The 21,504-nt window shown below is 46.1% G+C and overlaps 1 protein-coding gene across 1 annotated transcript in view; it reads left to right on the forward strand.

The window, feature by feature from the left end:
- The first annotated feature begins 17,218 nt into the window (after nucleotides 1–17,218).
- Nucleotides 17,219–21,504, forward strand: part of mttp (microsomal triglyceride transfer protein) — a 19,320-nt gene continuing 15,034 nt past the window's right edge. Inside the window, exons 1-2 of the mRNA XM_080533768.1 lie at nucleotides 17,219–17,465; nucleotides 20,561–20,748. Coding sequence (XP_080389894.1) covers nucleotides 17,399–17,465; nucleotides 20,561–20,748 — 255 coding nt within the window. The 5' untranslated portion in view covers nucleotides 17,219–17,398. The remainder of the gene's footprint in view (nucleotides 17,466–20,560; nucleotides 20,749–21,504) is intronic.

The raw sequence follows: 21,504 nt of genomic DNA on the forward strand, positions 1-21,504 counted from the left end.
GCTCGGTTCGGCGCCCCCAGCCACAGCTCCTTCTTCTGCAGGCACAACCCCCACCCTCAGAGGGTGCACCCCTTCAGGGGTTGGTCTGCACACACACACACACAAACACACACACACACACACACACACACACACACATATATATACACACTTATACACACACATATATACACTTATACACACACAGACACACACTTATATACACACACACACATAATACACACATACACACACACACCCACACATATGTATATATGTTACGGTACATGTGGGAAAACTAGGGTTAGGGTTAGGTGCTAGGGTGCTACGGTTAAGGTTAGGGTTAGGATTAGGGGTAGGGTTAGGGTTAGGGGTAGGGTTAGGGGTAGGGTTAGACATGCCAGCATGTACCAAGTGGACGTAGCACCTAACCCTAATCCTAGTTTTCCCACATGTACCGTATTCCCACATGTACCGTAACATATACACTTAATGTATATACTATATACTAATGTTGTCATACGTGTTTCCCCCCCTCAGGGGGGTTTGACAAGCCCATCTGTATGGTAAACGACGTGACGTTCGGCCAGACGCCCCAGTACTGCCTGGGCAGGGTCATGACCCCAAGGGTGCGGGGCCTGTGGCTGCAGTATAAGAACACCCCTGCGGCGGCCATCGGCACCAACTCCCCCTGCCTGCCCCTGGACGTCCTCACGGGCCTGCAGATGTTCCCCCTCCGACTGGCCGACTCCCCCTGCCTCAAGCTGTGTGAGTCTTAGCCCGCCAAGCCCAAGCCTGACGTGCCTAACCAGCTCTGCTACAATTCAATTCAATTCAAACAACTTTATTAGTCCCACTAGGGGCAATTCATTTAGAGCAGCATGTTCACAGAAAAACTTCAGCAACGGGGGATATGGTGAAGGATACGGCCGCCCCGTGAAGCACCTGCAGCTCCTGTCTGACTGTGCGGAGGACCAAATCTTCTGGCTTGCCTTTCAGGCCTTACTTCTGTGCTGCGGCCTGGAGAAGGATGGTCCTCTCTGATCCGTCGTCTAAGATAGCATATGCTTCCAATGACCTGTTTCCATTTCTTATGATGACCTTACTGATCTTCAGGAGCACTTTACAGTTGGATACTGGGCGGTCGACATACAGGACTTGGCTAGGTGTGTTCACGAGACAGATATCCGTTGCTGGCACTTCATCCTCTGCTCTCTCGTTCACTTCATGCAGTACAATCAGGTGTCTTCTGTTGCAAGTCTTGCATGGGGTCTTCAGTGTGCACTTAGCTGCATGATGACCGCGGCCACAGCGCCAGCATCGGTTGTTACCTTTGATCCATGCCACCTTCTGCTCTTTGTTCAGCTGCTTGAAGTTGGTACAATTGTTCAGAAAGTGGCTGGTGTTGTCGCAGTATGGACAATAGGCTTTCCCTTTCTCCACGTTGCTTTGGTGGCTGGCTGAAGGCTCCGATGCAGGCGCTGTGGGGGGACTTCATTGTACCCAGTCTCATTTGTACCCTCATTTGCAGTCTCATTTGTACCCAGGAGAATGGTGGTGGTCTTGCTGTATTGTGTTGAGTCCCTCTGGTTCTCCCTCCTCCGGTTGGATGACTCGTCCCTCTCGTAGCTGACACACTGAACGATTTCTTCCTGCACTTCGAGTTCATACTCTAGCCACTCAGCAAAGTCAATGAGCGTGGGGATGGTTACTCTCAGGGGGTGGATGAACCTCTTGAAGCTGGCAGTGAGGTCATGAGGTAGCTTACCCAGCAATCTGTGGACGTGGGAACCACAATGCAGCTCTACACGGCCTCTCTCCCCCAGCTGTTCTAACATGCCCACCAGTGAGCGTACACGGAGGGCAAACATGCGAAAGGCTTTCGCATCTCCACTGCGGACATCTGGACCATCCATCACCTCTGCGATGCGTTGCACAGCCAGCTTGTGAGGCTGCCCATACATCTTGGTGAGGGCTAACATGGTGTCTGTGTAAGGCTGTCTGGAGTAACTATAAGAATCTGCCACGAGCAAGGCCTCCTCACATCTCAGGTGATCACCGGTGATCACCGGTGCCCCCCAGGGAACTGTTCTGTCACCCTTTCTCTTCACCCTCTATACCTCTGACTTCCAGTTTAGCTCCGACCAGTGCCACCTGCAGAAGTTTTCGGATGACTCCTCTATCGTCGGTTACATCACAGACGACAGGGATGAGGAGTACAGGGCCCTGGTGGAGAGCTTCGTGCAGTGGTGCGACACCAACTACCTTTTGCTTAACACCAGCAAAACAAAGGAGTTGGTGGTGGATTTTTAGGAGGAAGAGAAGGACCCCAGCCCCCATCACCATCAAGGGGGTGGAAGTCGAGAGGGTGGACTCCTACAGGTACCTGGGAGTACAAATTAATAACAAACTGGACTGGACTGACAACACCGAGGCTCTTCTCAGGAAAGGGCAGAGCAGACTGTTTTTCCTGAGAAGGCTGAGGTCTTTCGGTGTCTGCAACAAGCTGCTGCAAATGTTTTACCAGTCGGTGGTTGCCAGCGTTCTGTTCTTCGCCGTGGCCTGCTGGGGTGGAAACATCTGTGCCAGGGATGCTGCGAAGCTAAACAAACTGGTGAAGAAGGCCAGCTCTGTGGTGGGGACCGGGCTGGACAGCCTAGAGGTGGTGGCAGAACAGAGGATGGGGAAAAAACTGGCGGCCATGCTGGCCAATCCCTCCCACCCGATGTACTGCGAGCTGGCAGGGATGAGGAGCAAGTTCAGCCACAGATTTGTTCTCCCCCGTCAAAGTACAAAAAGATTTGGACAGTCCTTTATTCCAGCTGCACTCCGACTCTACAACCAGGCCCTGCAGGGTGGGGGAGACCTGGAGATGGAACTTTTGGAACTTTTTACTTATTGAGCCTGCACTGTTTTATGTTTTTTATTGAATGTTTTTCTGTTTTCTGTACTGAATGTTTTCTGCCCTAACTGAGCTGTTTGACAACAAAATTTCCCCATTGGGGACAATAAAGGTTTTCAATCAATCAGGTGGTCTGTGAGGATCTGGAACTTGTACCGCTCCGTGGCATCATCCGGGAGGATGTTCTCCAGTGCAATCCTCATCCTTGAGAACTCTCTTGGATCTGGCGACGTCAGTTGTGGAATCGATGGCTTGGGTCCTCTATATGTACGCTCTCTGGGGGGTGGTGGTTCTGCATAGTAAGGATGACGCAGGGTGTACCCTCTCTCTGTTCCATCTGGATACCTATCCCATGGGCCACGTGGTGTGTAGCCTGACCGTGACTGTGTTCTCTGGCCATACTGGTCTGTACAGGGGTAGCTTGTGTGAGGAGAGGCAGAATAGTATGGTGTGTGAGAGGGGTCTTCTTTCACCTGGTGTGAAACTCTAAGGTGGGAGAGATCCTCTGCTAGCTCTTCAACATGGTTAGGAGGGGGGAGGTACTCCTCTCCATGGCCAGCAGGATAGCTGGTGTTGGGTGCCACCTCTCTTGCCGATCGTATGGGCTTGGTGGCAGGCGGGAACATGGAGGTATCTGTGGGGTTGCAGACCTGGATGGGGCTCTCATATTTGACACCAGGCTCTGGCACTGTTGCTGGAGCTCTTTGTTCTGTTGCTTAATTTCTTTCAGTGCAGTAGCAAGTCCCAATACCTGTATAGTCTGGTCCCACTCCTTTGTCAGCTGGTCCCACTCCTTTGACATTTCTCTCTGGTCTGGTGCATTGCCTGGGGTCATCCCTATGTTCCCCGGGTCCTATGTTCCCCGGGTCCTATGTTCCCCTGTTTCTTAGCAAAAAAAAAAAAAAGGGTTCTATGTTCCCCTCTTCCGAAAACTTCCGAAAAAGGGTTCTATGTTCCCCGCTTCCGAAAAAGGGTTCTATGTTCCCCGCTTCCGTATATTCCCCGCCAGCCGTTGTGTCAAGCGACCCCAGGTGTCGTTATGTAGTACTGCATGAGTTTTTTTTTTTTTTTTTTTTTTTTTTTTTTAAACAACATACACAAATACATAATTATACTGTTAGTTTTTTTTTTATTGTTTTTTTTTTAAACAACATACACAAATACATAATCATACTGTGGATTACTATGTGTACAACATTATTATATGAACAAAATGATTATATGTACAAAACCTTTTGTAGGTAGGACACTATTGGACCTCGGCCCAAATCTAGTACTGAACCTGACCCCCCATGCTAAACCATTTGGAAGTACAGTATACTAGGACTCCAATTCAGACACACTGGGGGGCTGTCACAAATCTACTAACTCTAATCAGCCTGGGGCCTCATTCATAACGGGTGCTTAGATCAAATGTTGATCTTACCCGTGTCGTACGTAGAAAACCACGTCAACGTAGTGATTTATAAAATGTCAACGTGAGTCAATTTGATCGTGGAAACGATCGTAGCTCGACGTCGAGTATTCAACTTGCTTACGTACTCTACCTACTGGTTATGCGGAGTTATTACAGGCATGTGAGCTGCACTGGAAAAACGTTGCCTATTGTAATTCATGCAAGTGGCTCGTAATAAAATTAACGATGTTGTTATCAGCCGAGAAAATGAGTTTAATTCAAGATTGAAAGGGAACTAATGTTTATGATTGTATTTCAGTCTTTCTTTATATCCCTACGGAGCTGTCTATCTCTCTTCAACATGCCTATGCCTTGCCCGGCCACGCGCTAAATGATACTGGATTTCGAGTTGAGTCGGGATGAGGGGGAATGGCATCCCCCCTGAAATAAAAACAGTCCAAATCATCCCCCTTCTAAAACTGCCATCCCCCCTTTCCATCCCTTATGTCATTTTTATCAATGAACGTGGTATTACTGCCCTCTCCCCTTCCAGACGCACGCCTATATAATATAGTATTAACGCCCTGTGATAGCGGCTCAAATAGCGGCTGAATGAAGCTATAATATAATATAATACAGACAGTATATAATATTGTCAGTATTGTCTGTCTGTATTATATTATATTATAGCACTTGGCTTCATTCAGCCGCTATAATTGAGCCTCTATCACAGGGCGTTAATACAAACCTCATTCACCTGCGTTCAATTCCAAGTATGTTTGGTATTTATAGAAGGAAGCACGTACGCAACTTTAAACCATCTCAGCCCGTTTTATAAATAATGCTCACGTCCGTTTAGAAAAATGTGCTTACGTGAAAGTCAAAGATGACGTTCAAGTATTTCTTTATGAATGAGGCCCCTGGTCTCACACGGCAGACGTCAGAATTCGACGTTGATGGACAAACAATAATCTGCTCTATTCATACATTAATCTGCTCTATTCAGACATTAATCTGCTCTATTCAGACATTAATCTGCTCTATTTGTGGTGTTATGTTAGTTAGAACATAAGGATAATAAATATATGGTGTGACGCTTATGCTGTAGACCAATGGGAATGAGTTGGGGATAGAGGGGAGAGCATGCACAGTGGGAAAGCGGGCAGAGTGGAATGAATGGTGGAACTGGATGGTTAATAAAGTACGTGATATATAGTTAACAGTTGTCTCACGCGTTTACATTACGAAACACGACACTATTCAGACATTAATCTGCTCTATTCAGACATTAATCTGCTCTATTCAGACATTAATCTGCTCTATTCATACATTAATCTGCTCTATTCAGACATTAATCTGCTCTATTCACACATTAATCTGCTCTATTCACACATTAATCTGCTCTATATATTCATACATTAATCTGCTCTATTCAGACATTAATCTGCTCTATTCAGACATTAATCTGCTCTATTCATACATTAATCTGCTCTATTCAGACATTAATCTGCTCTATTCACACATTAATGTCTTCACAAATGACCCAACTCTGATAGTCTTTATATCAAATCTGAGAATGAAATTCAGTATGCTAATTATAAAAGGGGTATGCTATTGATAATATGAATGAATGAATCAATGAATGGTCTTTATTGTCATTGATATAGTACTGGTTTACATAAATAAAGGCTATGTACACTATCCACTATACTATACTGTACAAATAAAACACTGTGCTGTACTCTATGCTATGCTATACCTATTCTAACATTTCCTATTCTCGGCAACCTTATGTACCCTAGGGTTGTCATATTGCACATAGTGTTATTGCACATTCATTTAAAGTGTCGCAGTTTGCAGGCTTGAAATGTACATATCATTGTAGCATGATATGCTAAATGTAGCATATCATTTAGATTGTTTTTAATGTATTGTTTTAGATAATTCATTATTTTAAAATATTATTTTCTTTAGATAAACAACTAAAATAAAAAATCTAAATTAGATGCTATTGATACTGCATAGACACACATTGATATAATATACTTGTATGTGTCAGGGGACAATGTTGCACTCTGATATTTAGTGTGTCTCTGTTGCGCCCTTCTTCTCCGAGTCACCAGAGGGCGTAACACCCCCTATCAATTGTTTTAAGGTCAATTGTAATTGAGCTTGAGTTACAAGACTTCCTCAAATACCGGTATGTTCGGAACACATGCGTAGTGACAATGGCTCAAATAATTACTGGAGACCGAGGGGGGAAAATATTAGTTCTGGATAACTTTAGGTACCAGAAACACCGCACAAATTTACAGAATATTCGGTGGCGGTGTTGGAGAGAAGACTGCCGGACAGTTCTGGTTACAAACATCTTTGATGTAGAGGGGGTCAATCCCAACATAGAAGTTCGCGAGGTCCGCGAACATGTGCATGCCCCCGATACACAAATGGTGAACAATGCGCAATTTCGCCAAGTGATTACTGGAGAGGTGGTGAGAGAACCCACAGTACCAATCAAGCGCATTTACGATGCTGAGTGCGTAGGTCTACAGCGGGGCCGTCCCATCCAGCGTGGAGGTCGAGGGCAACCTCCTCAAAGATTCTCCTCAGTTAGGTCTGTTATGGCCAGAGCCAGAGCTGCAGTAATCCCTCCCGTCCCAGCTACCGTTGATGATGTAAGGATCGACGGTCAATGGGCTGAGACATGGAGCAGAGACCATTTCCTCCTGCACCAAGACAGTGAGTGGGGCATAGCAGTGTTTTCCACAGAGGACAACCTGAGACAGCTGCGACACTGCAGGACATTATACATGGATGCTACATTCAAGTCGTGCCCACGCCCATACAACCAAGTATTCACTATACTCGGGGACATTCATGGCTTCGTTGTCCCCCTTGTACATGTCCTCATGGAGCAACGTACAATTGGACACTACCGACAAGTGTTCCAGTGTGTCAAAACGTCACTCAGGAGAATCACCCACCACCTTTGGCGTCCGCGTAAAGTCATCTGTGACTTTGAGCAAGCGCTGAAAACTGCTCTTGAAACGGAGTTGCCACAAGCCAGAATCGGAGGATGCTACTTCCATTTCAACCAAGCCTTGTGGAAGAGGGTACAGGCACTTGGATTGGCTGGTCCATTCCGTCATGACCATCCACTGGCAGCAGTCATCCGCAAGGTTTGTTGTGTTCTGTCATTGCATTTAGAAATGCTCTTACTGTAACGCCAAATCAAATTCCTATATGTGTATGCTTAATGTGTATGCATAAATGGCAATAAACGTTATCTCATCTCTCATCTCATCTCATCTCATCTCATCTCAAGGTGATGGCCTTAGGACACCTGCCTCTGCCTCTGGTCCAGATCAATTTTGATCTTCTCCTCCACCACAGAAACACCAGGCGTGCCCTGATGAACCACCCTGAGTTACAAGACTTCCTTGCGTATGTTCGTAACACATATGTCCATCCTGGAGCGGCCTTCCCACCAGCGATGTGGAATGTGTTCGAGAGAAACATGGAGCAAAGGACCAATAATCATGTTGAATGTAAGTGTAACAATGACAGATCTGAACAAAAAAAATATAATTTCATCTAATAACTAAATCTGAAGTATTAAGTTAATTATTTTATATTGTTAATATAATATTGTCTGCTAATTATGGGTTAATTCATTCTTATCCTATCACCTCTGGGCCTGTGCGTATATCGAGGTTTAACTATGAGCCGAAACAAAAATTAACGAAACATCAAACACAGCAGAGGACAGGAGGGCTCTTTAAACAGGTGGACGAGTTGCCACGTACAGGCGCGCTAATGATGATGGACATAACATCAGTCCAATCATGGGCGGGCACCGTGATTGAGAAAGGATTAAGAAAGGATTTAAAATTGTGAAAGGAGGAGACACAGAGGGGAAAATGTTCAATGTCAAAATGTTCATGCCAAACTAATAACATTTAGGGCCTGATTTACTAAGATCCCAAATAACGAATACTAATTGAAGTTCACACACAGGGGAAGTTGAGATATACTTCAAATAAGGCCCGCTATCTTCTACATTGGAAAGATCAACAATCCTCACTGCACACCGTTAGTAGATCAGCCTGCAGATGTAGAACCAGTTTGCACATTAATAGGCCATTAATAGGCTAATAAGTTATAATTCTGTATTTTTGTTCTAGCTTATCATCGTACTCTGAACGATGCTGTCCAAGTGCGCCATCCTTCACTTTGGAAATTCCTTCGGCACCTGAAGGATCAGCAAACGCTTGCAGAGGGTAAACTGGGGATGGCAGACAGAGGCCACGCTCCCCCAACAAGGAGACGGAAGTGGAGGGAGTTGGAGGCCCGTCTACTGAGGCTGAAAGGACAGTACATGCAGGGCCACAGAGATCTGGCTTCGTACTGGAGGGCTGTCAGCCGTAGCGTCCGTATGGGCTAGATTTCCACATTTATTTTGATAGCACTTTGGCCTATGTTGTTGTTATTATTATTGTTATTGGCCTAATTGTGTTATTGTTATTATTATTATTATTGTTATTATTAGTTAGAATAAGCTGTACGCCATTGTTTACGCCATCATGTATGCCATTGTTTACATGTTATTTAGCTCTTTCATTTGTTTTTGCCAAGTTATTGCTGTACCATAGTTTTGTTATTGAAAGATGTCTGTACCTTTCCAGTTTATATGGACCTGTTTACTTAGTAAGCCATATAGTTATTATTACAATATATGTGATGCCAGAGTTAGGACTGATAATTGCACTAGAGCTCATGTGTCAGGATTACCAGGTTTCAGCAGTGAAACAGTAGGCCTCTCCTTATTAGTGCCTGACTACTAAAACACTAGAGTGAAAGAATGTCTTCATGTTTGATGATGTTTCAAACATGTTGCATCATGTTTGTGCAAACAATGTTTGCACAAACATTGTTTTTTTTTTGTTGTTGTTGGTTGCAATAAAAGCCTATATTTTGGATTGATATCTCTACTGTATTTATTTGATTCCGTTTGACCAAAATATAGAAAAAATATTTCTTTAATCCATGCATACAATTGCAAATGTTGGGCCGCTACCCGCACGTTTAGCTGTGTTGCTCATTCCACAAATGCATGATCCTTACAAGTCATACCTCGTTGTAAAAGTGACTAATCAGCGGGTCATTCCACTAAAGGTGGATCAGTATAGCGGCGCTCAGGGAACTCGAGATTGGAAATCAAGCCTTGAAGATGGCTTACAAATCTTCGATATGGGCGCGTGCACGCAGACATAAAAAGCCCTGAAGTGTCGATCTGTCGAAATGAAGATACTCCACTCTGCAGGGGTACTACATTTGCGCAGCATTCCGAATTATTGATTTTTATGAAGACGGAAAAATAAGATGTAAAATAGTGCAATACTGCCGCAATTAACAAGGCGAGGGAAATGGTTTGGCAAGAAATTGCTGACCGATTAAATGCGTAGGTCATACTAGCCCCAGTTATTGTTATATGTTCATATTTTAATAAATGAATATTACTACTGTGGTGATATCCGCAGCAGGCTACAAATCGTCATATCGCCACAATGGCCTAGTGGTATTGACTGCTGCCATAGGATTTAATCGTCATTTTATATCAGTGGTTCGAATCCCTCTTCAGGCGCACTTTTTACTGCATTTCGTTGTCTGAATCTAATCTAAAATCTCATCTAAAAAAGTATTGTAGGCTATAAAATTATGGTGCAGGCTAATTTACAAGAACTGACACGATTACAATGGTGTTTGAAACCTTTGCATGAAATCTTCGGTTAAATGTAAAAAAAAAAAAAAATGAATGACTTAGTCAAGTCTCGAACTCGCAACCTTTGGAACTCCAGTCCGCAGCTTTAACCACTACGCTAGCATGACAGCAATGCAAGTTGTTTCTTTTTACACTCTTTTCTTTATTGATATATCGATTTATCTATCACACTTTCAAAATATCAAGTTATCTATCACACAATCAAACTATCTATCGATCGATCACACTTTCAAAATATCAAATTATCTATCTATCACACAGTCAAACTATCTAATCTATCTATCTCGTGTGAAGTGGGAACTAATATTTCCTAGGGAGGAACTATCGTTCGGGATGTAGTTTCCGCCTGTGAGCCTTTTTTGACGCGCGTCTCACTATAGCCTGTGTTTTCGATTTCGAAGACGTCACTCACTGTGCTACGAAAACTGGCTAGTTACTTAGGGATTATATTATGGGATATGTGACACTGTAACCTAGAGACACACTGCGCTGTTACGTGACGTCCTGCCAATGGGATGTACAGTATTGTCCCATAGGTTGGCATTTTGATGCTTGGTCTTGGAAACAAACACCATGTTTGCACAAACATAGTTTTTTTGTTGTTGTTGTTGGTTGCAATAAAAGCCTATATTTTGGATTGATATCTCTACTGTATTTATTTGATTTCGTTTGACAAAAATATAGAAAAAATATTTAATAATGTGTATATATATATATATATCACTGGTGTTCTTTTAGGAATATAAGATTTTCAATTCCATCTCGAAAATGATCTATCTAGGGAGTTATATAAAATGCTGAGACAATACTATGACATTCATTGTGTTCTTCATTATTTCCAAGTCATCTTAAGACCCCCCCCCAAAAAAAAAAAAAAAAAAAAAAAAAAAAAAAACTCTCATGCAGTACCACATAACGACACATGAGGTCGCTTGACACAACGGCGGGCGGGGAACATAGGACCCTTTTTCGGAAGCGGGGAACATAGAACCCTTTTTCGGAAGCGGGGAACATAGAACCCTTTTTCGGAAGTGCGGAACAGGGGAACATAGGACCCGGGGAACATAGGACCCGGGGAACATAGGCATGCTCCCCATTGCCTTGGCTGATCGGCGATGCGGCCCTGGAGTGGAGGGGCCCTACCTCTATAGTATGGAGCCGCCTCTGGGACCCTGGTCCGCTTAGGTCGTAGTCCGACAGGTGGGAGGGAACTATTCTCCGTCTTCTGGGTCGGGTGACCATCTCCTCTGGCTTAGGGTGTTGCATCTTCCACAGTAATTTGCTTATCCGGCTCGAAGGACCATTGAAAAATATAGATATAAAACTTGACTGGTGGATAGTCCAAATCACTGTGGGTAGTCCAGTTAGAACTATGATGTACCTTTATGCGTAGATACAATAACCAGGCCAGGTTACTATCAAAGGCTTTAATGAATGCGTGAACTTGTGGTTTTCATCGTGGACGCACAACTCACGATACATAACAATCTTAACTAAACTCTAAATGGGTTAACTAAACTAATAGGTATACGCAACTTTCTCCGCTCGTAATTCCCGCTCAACCTGCCAGTATTCTTTCTCCGCTCGTACTTCCTGGTCCCGCCCTCTGCTGGCCAGTGATTGGCCGCTTTGACCACTCAGTCCTCCAAAGCCTTTTTAACAAATACAATTCAATCAATAGCAATCAATTAATACACCTATCCGAGTTTAACAGTCTGACCGCAGAAGGGATGAAGGATTTGGAATAGAGGTTTGTTCTACAAGCAGGCAAGGCAAAGCACCGTCCTGATGGCAACAGAGACAATTCACCCACTACAGACGTGCTGCCTGCTGTCTGGAGCAGGAGATAGTCTGTCTGGGTATTAGAGATAGAGTCTCTGTCAATACTGGCCTTTCTCCGGCTCCGACATAAGTCATTTGTTGACGTGCCTTGTTGATCGTGAGCTCAACTGATTACCTCGTCTGACTGGCTGTGTTCGAGGAAGTGATGCCCATTAGATAAGCTGTCATCAGTAATACCAATAGGCGGACGGAGTCTCTCTGGCTGCCTCCAGCTCCTATTGGCTGTGTTGTAAACAGGGCTTCAGTGACATCACTGTTCTGTATCCTGAAAATGACGGTGTGTTCCCGTGGTATTGGAAGGTTCTGGGGGTGGGGGGGTCATGAGGTGTTCCCGTGGTAACAGAGGGTCCTGGGGGTGAGGTACCAGGTCCATATGGATCATCAACGGGCCGGAACTCAGTAAACATTCTGGACCCTGGGAGGTGAACCATCATGGAGGGAGAGAGGGAGGGAGAGAGAATGAGGGAGAGAGAGAGAGAAAGCAGATAGGGAGGGAGGTGGAGAGAGAGTGAGTGAGAGAGAGAAGCCTGTCCTCTAGAGAGAGAGAGAGAGAGAGAGAGAGAGAGAGAGAGAGAGAGTGTAACTCTAGAACTCTCCGAGCAGCATCCAGGTCATGTTCCTATTAGAGCAGAGAAACACTACACTTCCTGTCTCCTGACCTGCCTATCTAGCCCCTCCCCTCCTAGCTTAGCTCAGCTTTCTCTATAAATTATTCATGTCAGGCTAAGACCATTTAGCCCAGGGGGTTGATTGGCTGTCCTGTGGTCTTGCAGAGTTGATTGGCTGTGTTTCTATTCCCCTCCCACGTTGCCGCAGTAACTGAGGCATGGAGGGACCTGCTACAGTACCTGACAGAGAGGGTGGGGCTTGTGAGACCAGCTACCAAAGGTGAGCGGGGATGTAAACTCTCTCTCAGTCTCTCACTCCATTCTCTCTCTCCTCTCCTCACACCATTGTCTCTCTCTCTTCTCTTGATACATCTCTCTCAATCTAATTTAATTTTGCCATTTAGCAGACGCTTTTATCCAAAGCGACTTACAATTACGAATTACAGGGACATTCCCCCTGGAGTAACTGAGGGCTAAGTGCCTTACCCAAGGGCACACTAGTAGTGGTGTGGCTTCAGGCGGGATTTGAACTCACAACCTTCCGATCACAAGTCCAACTCACTATCCACTAGACCACCACTACCCCAATCTCTCTCTCTCTCTCTCTCTCCTCTTCTCTCACCATTCTAACAGAATGAGTAGTTATTGACATGGCCCAACTGAGGATGGTTAACCTTTACCCTGTGACCCTATGCCCCCCCCCCCTCCCCCAGGCAGCAGTGTTGTGTCCAGCTCCCCCCCTCAGCCCAGTGCAGCGTCCAGCCCCTCCCCCCCGTGCAGCGCTGTGGGCCTGGGCGGGTCCAGAGACTCAGACGGGACCGTCAAACTGCAGCTGATGGTGAGGTTCTCTCCTACGCCGACCACTCTGGTGGTCATCTGGTCCAGACGCCTCTCCTTCCTCCTCTGTCAGGACACCGCCCTCTGCTCTAAATACGTTGACATTGTTGTTACCAAGGTGATAGACATGCTGTGTTGTGGTAATCTAGGTGACTGACATGCTGTGTTGTTGCCGAGGTCACTGAGATGCTGTTTTGTTGTAGCCTAGGTGATATACATGCTGTGTTGTTGCCGAGGTGACTGACATGCTGTTTTGCCGTTACCTAGGTAACTGACATGCCTGTTGTGGCCTAGGTGATAGGCATGCTGTGCTGTCGTTACCTAGGTAACTGACATGCCTGTTGTAACCTAGGTGATAGACTTTCTGTGCTGTTGTTACCTAGGTGACTGACATACCTGTTGTTACCTAGGTGATAGACATGCTGTGCCAGATTCTGCAGACTGAGTCTATAAGCGTCGTCCAGACATGGCTACTTACTGCTGGACAGAGAGGTAGGTCGCTTACCTCATCATCATCATCATCATCATCATCATCATCTTTATCAGTCAGCCAGCCACTCTCTAGGGGTGTTGCTACACACTCCATAGTCCACTACTGATTCTGAGATTGGAACAATCAGAAACACTCGGACTCAGGCGTATCAAAGGCGTATCATCTATGTGAGTGTCTGTGTGTGTGTGTGTCTGTTGTTGTTGTTGTTGTTGTTGTTGATGTGTTTAGAGAAGGAGCAGGTGATCAATCTGCTGTGTGTGGCCCTGGCCAAGGCCCCCGTCTCTGACCCCCCCGACCCCCCCAGCCCCCCCGAGGCTGAGCAGCTGACCGTCAGAGAGGTGCATAACACCCCCCTCACCCCCTGCAGGGAGGACACCAGCAGGTACAGCATACAGCAATACCCCCCCTAGTGGTCAACACAGGCAGTGGCTGGTCAATAACCCCTGTAGTGGACAACACAGACAGTGTCCCTCTAGTGGTCAACACAGGCAGTGTCTGTCTGGTCCATAACCCCGTTGTGGACAAAAGAGGCACTGTCTGTCTGGTCAATATCCCCCCCTAGAGATCAAGATAGGCTGTGTCTGTCTGGTCAACCCCCCCCCCCATGGTGGTCATCATAGATAAGGTCTAGTCAAACCCTCCCCAAAATGTTGTGTTTCTGGGTGGGGGGGGTGGCTGTTCAATAACAGTGTGCTGTGTGTTTCCTTCTCTTTAAACAGAGACCAAGCCTCCGAGCTGAAATCCAACACTGATTCAGGTCAGTGACTACAGGAGATGATGTGATACACTGTTAACACACAGTACACACTGTAGGCCTGGCTTATAAGCTTATCTGATATTGTAATTACCACAAGGGCGTGTTCTCTTTCTCCACTCCTCACCAGGGGAGGCTGGTGGAGGCGGAAATGGGAGGACGGGCTCATTGTAATGCATTTTTGATGCCATTCCTCATTCCATTCCATGCGTTACAGTGAGCCCGTCCTCCGATTTCTGCCTCCGCCAGCCTCCACTGGTGCTCATACTGGGACACTCCTCACCCATGAGGCCCGTGATATCCTGTTTAATACTTACCTGGAGTACCACCCCACGCCAGTAGGGGACCATCCTCATAAGTGTTGGGCATTAGTTACCTATATAGTATTTTGGGTACCAGAAGAGACTGGCGAGGAAAGAGAGTAACACGTCTTAAGTGAGCTGGACATTTATTGTTATTGTTAAGTTCTTCATTAAACGGTTAACCTGAATCCGGGACGGCATTCATTCGTTATCACGTTAAGTTAAGTTACCACGAGGCCCCGTGATGGTCAGCTGAGTGTTCTGTTCTCTGTCTGACGTCGACCGGAATGACAGGTCTCCAGACGGAGGACAGCGGGTTGGAGAGGGCGCGGTCAGCGAGGGCGGAGTCTAGGACCCCCAGGACACGACTCAACATCAGCAGGGTCTCCAAGACGCCGCAAAGGACCCTGGGTAGCCCCTCGGTGTGTCACCTGAATCAGAAGGTGGTGCTTCGCTACACCAACCGTCCCCAGGCCACGCTCACCCCCACCCCCACCCCCTCGGCCATCTTCCAGGCTGAATGGCCCAACTACGCCCAGCAACTCCCCAACTCCACCATCTCCTAGCAACCAGCCAACTACATCCTCTCAACCACTGTAACCTCTCACACCTTTTAGCCTCCCGGCCAGCTAGTGTAGCCTTTAGCCCCCCATCCAACTAACACAACCTTTAGCCTCCCATAGCGTAGTCTTTAGCCAAACTTTTAAGTGCTTGAGCTGTGCTTGATTTAGTTTTCCTGGTCCAATGGTAACAGAGGTGAGCTCCCAAAAGATGCCTTCCTCTCACCTCCTAGTAAACATGACAAGCAATAACACATATGTGTACAGTCTGTCTTCTTTATTCATAGTTGTTTGAGTAATTCAGCTCTGATAAACAACCAGTTTTAATCTGTGTTGTGTCTGAGATTGGTGGAATCAGAATGATGAGTCTGAAAGAGAAGTTAAATGAGAGACAGATAATCTCATATTAGAGACAGATGATCTCATATTAGAGACAGATCCTCTGAATATTAGAGACAGATGAGCTCGTATGAGAGACAGATGATCTTGTTCTCTCAACCTGTATAAACTCTCAGTGTGTTCATTCTGTCTGTCTGTCTGTCTGTCTATCTGTCTGTCGGTCTGTCTGTCTGTCTGTCTGTCTGTCTGATTGTCTGTCTGACAGATCATCCTGATTGTATCAGACAGACACAGACAGACAGACAGACAATCAATCAATCACATAGAAACCAACACCTCTAACTTATTTTTCAAGCTTTTCATCCTACACTAGTCTGTGATGCATCAGGCTTTAACCTGAGTTTTAGAGATATACTGTCAGATAACATAACATACATGAATGTAAACACCCGTTGAATCACGGATTCAGGATCAGCCTGTGCCCCTCGAACCCCTGACGTCGGAGGGGACGAGGAAGGCCAACAACTGACTTCAGATCAGCGCATAATATTCCGAGGGGTCCTGCGCTGTATGTCGTGACGTGTCCAGCCCGTTTCCCCGGCGGAGTGGCTGCAACAAAGTGTCTATTATGGACACGAAAAAGTAGGTTAAAGGCGACCAGCATCTACTATATAGGGGTGAATATGACCTTTGTTACTCTTTCCCTATATTATTTGCATGGCGCATTACTGATAACTCGTGAGCTTAGAATTATAAGGTTCTATCTCCGTTTAGGGCAGTTCAGAGATATTGAGCGTCAAAGTTGTTACATTCCATTATGTTTTGTGAGATGGAACCTTTGTATTTTATGAATTACTAACTCAAAAATGTCAACATTTTAAAAATAACACCACACAGGCATTAATAAACACCTAATGGATCAGATTATGTAAAAAACTCAATTTTGACCAAAAATGGAGATAGAACCTTATAATTCTAAGCTCACGAACTGTTGCTGAACGCGTTTCATAATAACAACCGCAACTTAAATACAATCCCGTTACTTCTCTGTGTCTAGTGCGTGCATGGTGATGCTATCGTGGTTTGATTTGATCATGTTGACAAAGAGAAAGTTGAAAAACCTTTGATGGCCAATTCGCAAATTGATGAAGTCTCGATGAATGAATGAATGCCCCCCGATAGATCAATCGATCGCCACCTCATCTCGATTGATCATCATACCGGCCAAGCGCGCCGTCAAATTTGTGCAATATAGTCGCATCCCCCGGCGATAGTGATCAGTAGCGCTGAGCTCATTCATACCGGGAGGGTGTTGTCAAATCTCAGCGTTACTAAAGTTAATGATTAGACCGTTATCCTCGTACTTAGTACTGGGAACGTGGAGTTTGGATTCTGCCCTCGGCCGTGTGATAACCTGTAATTGGAGGAGCTGCTGCGGGGAGCCGAGCCTTTCCCTTTGGCCCGGGAGCGGAGAGAGAGACAGTACGGACAGATATTTCTCTCCCATAGGAACCCTCTTACGAGCGAGAATCTCCCTGTTTACAAAAGAGAATCTCCCTGTTTACAAATAGAGAACCTCCGCTTACAAAACAAAAGAGCGCAACATGTTCCCCGTGCTTGTGCTGTTGTGGCTGTGCATAGCAGCGCCTTCCCTGTCGGCCTCCACTAAAGGTGAGTGACTGGGGGGTTTACATGTTCAATGTCTCTGTCGAAGTTGTGGTTGTGGTTGTGCTGGTGTTGTTTAGACTCTAGAGCAGAGGTTCTCAACCCTCTCCTCTGGGACACCCAGCCGCTCCACATATTTGATCTGTTCCACCACCAGCTCACCTGATTCAACTAATCAAGTACAAACCATAATTGCTTTACACTTGATCAGTTGAATCAGGTGTGCTGGTGGTGGAACAGATCAAACATGTGGAGCGGCTGGGGGTCCCAGAGGAGAGGGTTGAGAACCACTGCTCTAGAGGATGTCTTTAAATTCAGATAGTAGCCTATATTCATTCATTGCCTCATGGTTCAGCCTACTCCCGGGCCAAAGTCAACATTCCTAGTGACAGCTAGGCTGTGTCATCATAACAGGCTCATAGTCTCAGTCAGTTGTGACACTTCTGCCTGCTACTAAAACTGTCTTATTTTGAGGCCCAGTCTCTGGGATGCTGTAGATATGGATCACCGAAGAGCACTGTGTTTAAGTCGACGGCCATCACAGTAATAGTGACCCTCCGCTGTCACTAACTTATTGGTCACAGGCAGATTAGAATATCATACTGTATGCTGCTGGAATATAAACCCAGCCAAGGTGACTGAATAGGTGGTCACTGGTCAACAGTTGAAGTGCTTCTAGGGGTCAGGGACGGGTGTTGAATCCTACTTCTAGGGGTATGTGACAGGGGTTGAAGCCCTACTTTGAGGGGTCTGTGACAGGGTGTGTTTCTGGGAGATCCAAGGAGGGCAGCAAGCCAAAATGACGGGTGATGATGCAATGAAAGAGTGACACGTCAGTGCTGCCGCGTGGCAACACACAGGCACGACACTTGACGCCCGCACGCACACACCCACCCACCCACCCTCACACACACTTACACCCACACACACACACACTTACACCCACTGACCCACCCACACACACACACTTCACAGACAGACGCACACAATCTGGACCAATAAGAACTTCCCAGGTGTTCAGTCAGTGTGTCCTGATATCAAGGTTTCGATTTCAAGTCAGTCAATTTAGAAAGCTAACTGACATTCCAAATTCCAAATTCTAAATGTTCCTAATTGGAAAGCAATTTGAGGAGATTTGTAATTTGTAATTACAGTTACTTATTTCCTGAATTGACTGAATTTGAATGGAAGGGAGCCCAACCTCTGGTTGAGAGGATTGTGGACAGGGCCATAGTAGGCAGCGTGTGTGTGTGTGTGTGTGTGTGTGTGTGTGTGTGTGTGTGTGTGTGTGTGTGTGTGTTACGAGGGCACAGGTAATAGTTACAGGGTGTGACATGGTGTGACATCACATGCTGCAATGCCCTCTATCGCCTTGGTGACGGTTGCCCTCGCTGATCCAAGATGCCCGGAAAGGAATGTTAGCTAGGTTCTACACCTTCTGTTAGAGAACAATGAACAATAGAGAACAATAATAGTAATAATAATAATAATGCCTTTATTTTGTATAGCGCTTTTCTCAGTACTCAGACACTACATTCCATGGAGAGAACAAGAATAGATAGACATAAAAAAGTAAAACAAAAGCACAATCAGTAAAAACAACAATACAAATTGTTAAAGATTAAAAGCATAAAAGATAAAAAGATGGGTTTTGAGGGACCGTTTGAAGGACGTGTTTGGTAATCATCTCCACTGCTACACACACCTTTAACACAGGCAGTGGGGCGATGTATTGATTGCCAAGCCGTTTCAAAACTGACCAGGTTATCAGCTGATCCAGCCAGAACTCAGAGAGGCCTCTGTACTGTCTGATAAGAGCTCCTGCTGCTTCCTGTGTGTGTGTGTGTGTGTGTGTGTGTGTGTGTGTGTGTGTGTGTGTGTGTGTGTGTCTGTGTGTGTGTGTGTGTGTGTGTCTGTGTGTGTCTGTGTCTCTCTGTGTGTGTGTGTGTGTGTGTGTCTGTGTCTCTGTGTGTGTGTGTGTGTGTCTGTGTGTGTCTGTGTCTCTCTGTGTGTGAGTGTGTGTGTGTGTGTGTGTGTGTGTGTGTCTGTGTGTGTCTGTGTCTCTCTGTGTGTGTCTGTGTGTGTGTGTGTCTGTGTGTGTGTCTGTGTGTGTCTGTGTCTCTGTGTGTGTGTGTGTGTGTGTGTCTGTGTGTGTCTGTGTGTGAGTGTGTGTGTGTGTGTGTGTGTGTGTGTGTGTGTGTGTGTGTGTGTGTGTGTGTGCGTGTGTGTGTGTGTGTGCGTGTGAGCTGCAGACATGCAACTGTTGCTGATCAATGCCAGGTGATTCAATTAATTCAGTGAAATGGGATGCAGCACTGTGGCGTCTCCTACCGCAGACATCGGCTACCCTCCTGCCCTATCCGCTTGTTAAGTCGTGACGTATTTCCGGGGCCAACGTTGGCTGAGGCGATGTCTTCGAAATGGAGAAATAATAATAATAATAAATTATATTTATATAGCGCTTTTCCGAGGCTCAAATACCCTGACAATATGGAGAAAACGGGAAAGTGCCGTGTCCCTTGTTGAATGAATAGATCCGAGTCTAAAAAAGGATTAAACTGTAATTCTACCGCTGTAGTTAACAGGTACTCTGGTGCGGGGAATTTCTGGTTTGACCCCGGAAATGGCTAAACGTCACTTTTGACGTCAGACTTAACAAGCGGATAGGTCGACAAGCCATTAAGTGATTGATTGATTGATTGAAAACTTTATTAGAATGTTTGCAGAAGTAGGTACATGAAAGTACATATTACATGCAAGGTCAAACTAAGAGGATAAAAACCCAAGAAAGCCACTGGCTTATTTCAATTGGGGTCCTTGATTTTCAATTCATCTTAGTCTTAGAAGTCTTAGAAGAACACAGAAAACACTGGGAATTTCATTTGCAATTCAATCAAACAAGGAAGGGGTAGTGGTGTGTTTGCCGTAAAGAGCATCACACCAGCGCCCTTGGAGAGGGTTCCTCGCCCTGCAGACTTCGTGGCTGCTCTGAAAACTACGGTCTCTTCTCTCAGTCTTCACCCCCCCCCCCCCCCCACGCACACACACACCCACCCTCCCTCTCTCTGACCACCTCCCTCTGTGTCTGCGTGTTGTTCCAGGTGCTGGAGGCGGGCCCCGTCTGGACAACGACAAGCTGTACCAGTACCGCTATGTGACGGAGGTGCTGATGGACCGGGCGGCCGGGTCGGCGGGCGGCAGCACCGGGTACCGGATCTCCAGCGACCTGGGCCTCCACCTGGTGTGGAGGGACCCCGGCACCCCAGGAGACCAGCTGATCCAGCTGGCTGTGAGTCCCAGTGGCTGTCTGCTGTCACGCTACTGACGCAGCTAGACTACACACTACTGACTCAGCTAGACTACACGCTACCGACACAGCTAGACTACACACTACTGACTCAGCTAGACTACACACTACTGACTCAGCTAGACTACACACTACTGAGACAGCTAGACTACACACTACTGACTCAGCTAGACTACACACTACTGACTCAGCTAGACTACACACTACTGACTCAGCTAGACTACACACTACTGACTCAGCTAGACTACACACTACGGACTCAGCTAGACTACACACTACTGAGACAGCTAGACTACACACTACTGAGACAGCTAGACTACACACTACTGACTCAGCTAGACTACACACTACTGAGACACTAGACTACACACTACTGACTCAGCTAGACTACACACTACTGACTCAGCTAGACTACACACTACTGACTCAGCTAGACTACACACTACTGAGACAGCTAGACTACACACTACTGACTACACACTAGACTACACACTACTGACTCAGCTAGACTACACACTACTGACTCAGCTAGACTACACACTACTGACTCAGCTAGACTACACACTACTGAGACAGCTAGACTACACACTACTGAGACAGCTAGACTACACACTACTGACTCAGCTAGACTACACACTACTGACTCAGCTAGACTACACACTACTGACGCAGCTAGACTACACACTACTGACGCAGCTAGACTACACACTACTGACGCAGCTAGACTACACACTACTG

This window comes from Nansenia antarctica (assembly GCF_963989245.1).
Source record: "Nansenia antarctica genome assembly, chromosome: 6".
Classification (NCBI taxonomy): Eukaryota; Metazoa; Chordata; class Actinopteri; order Argentiniformes; family Microstomatidae; genus Nansenia; species Nansenia antarctica.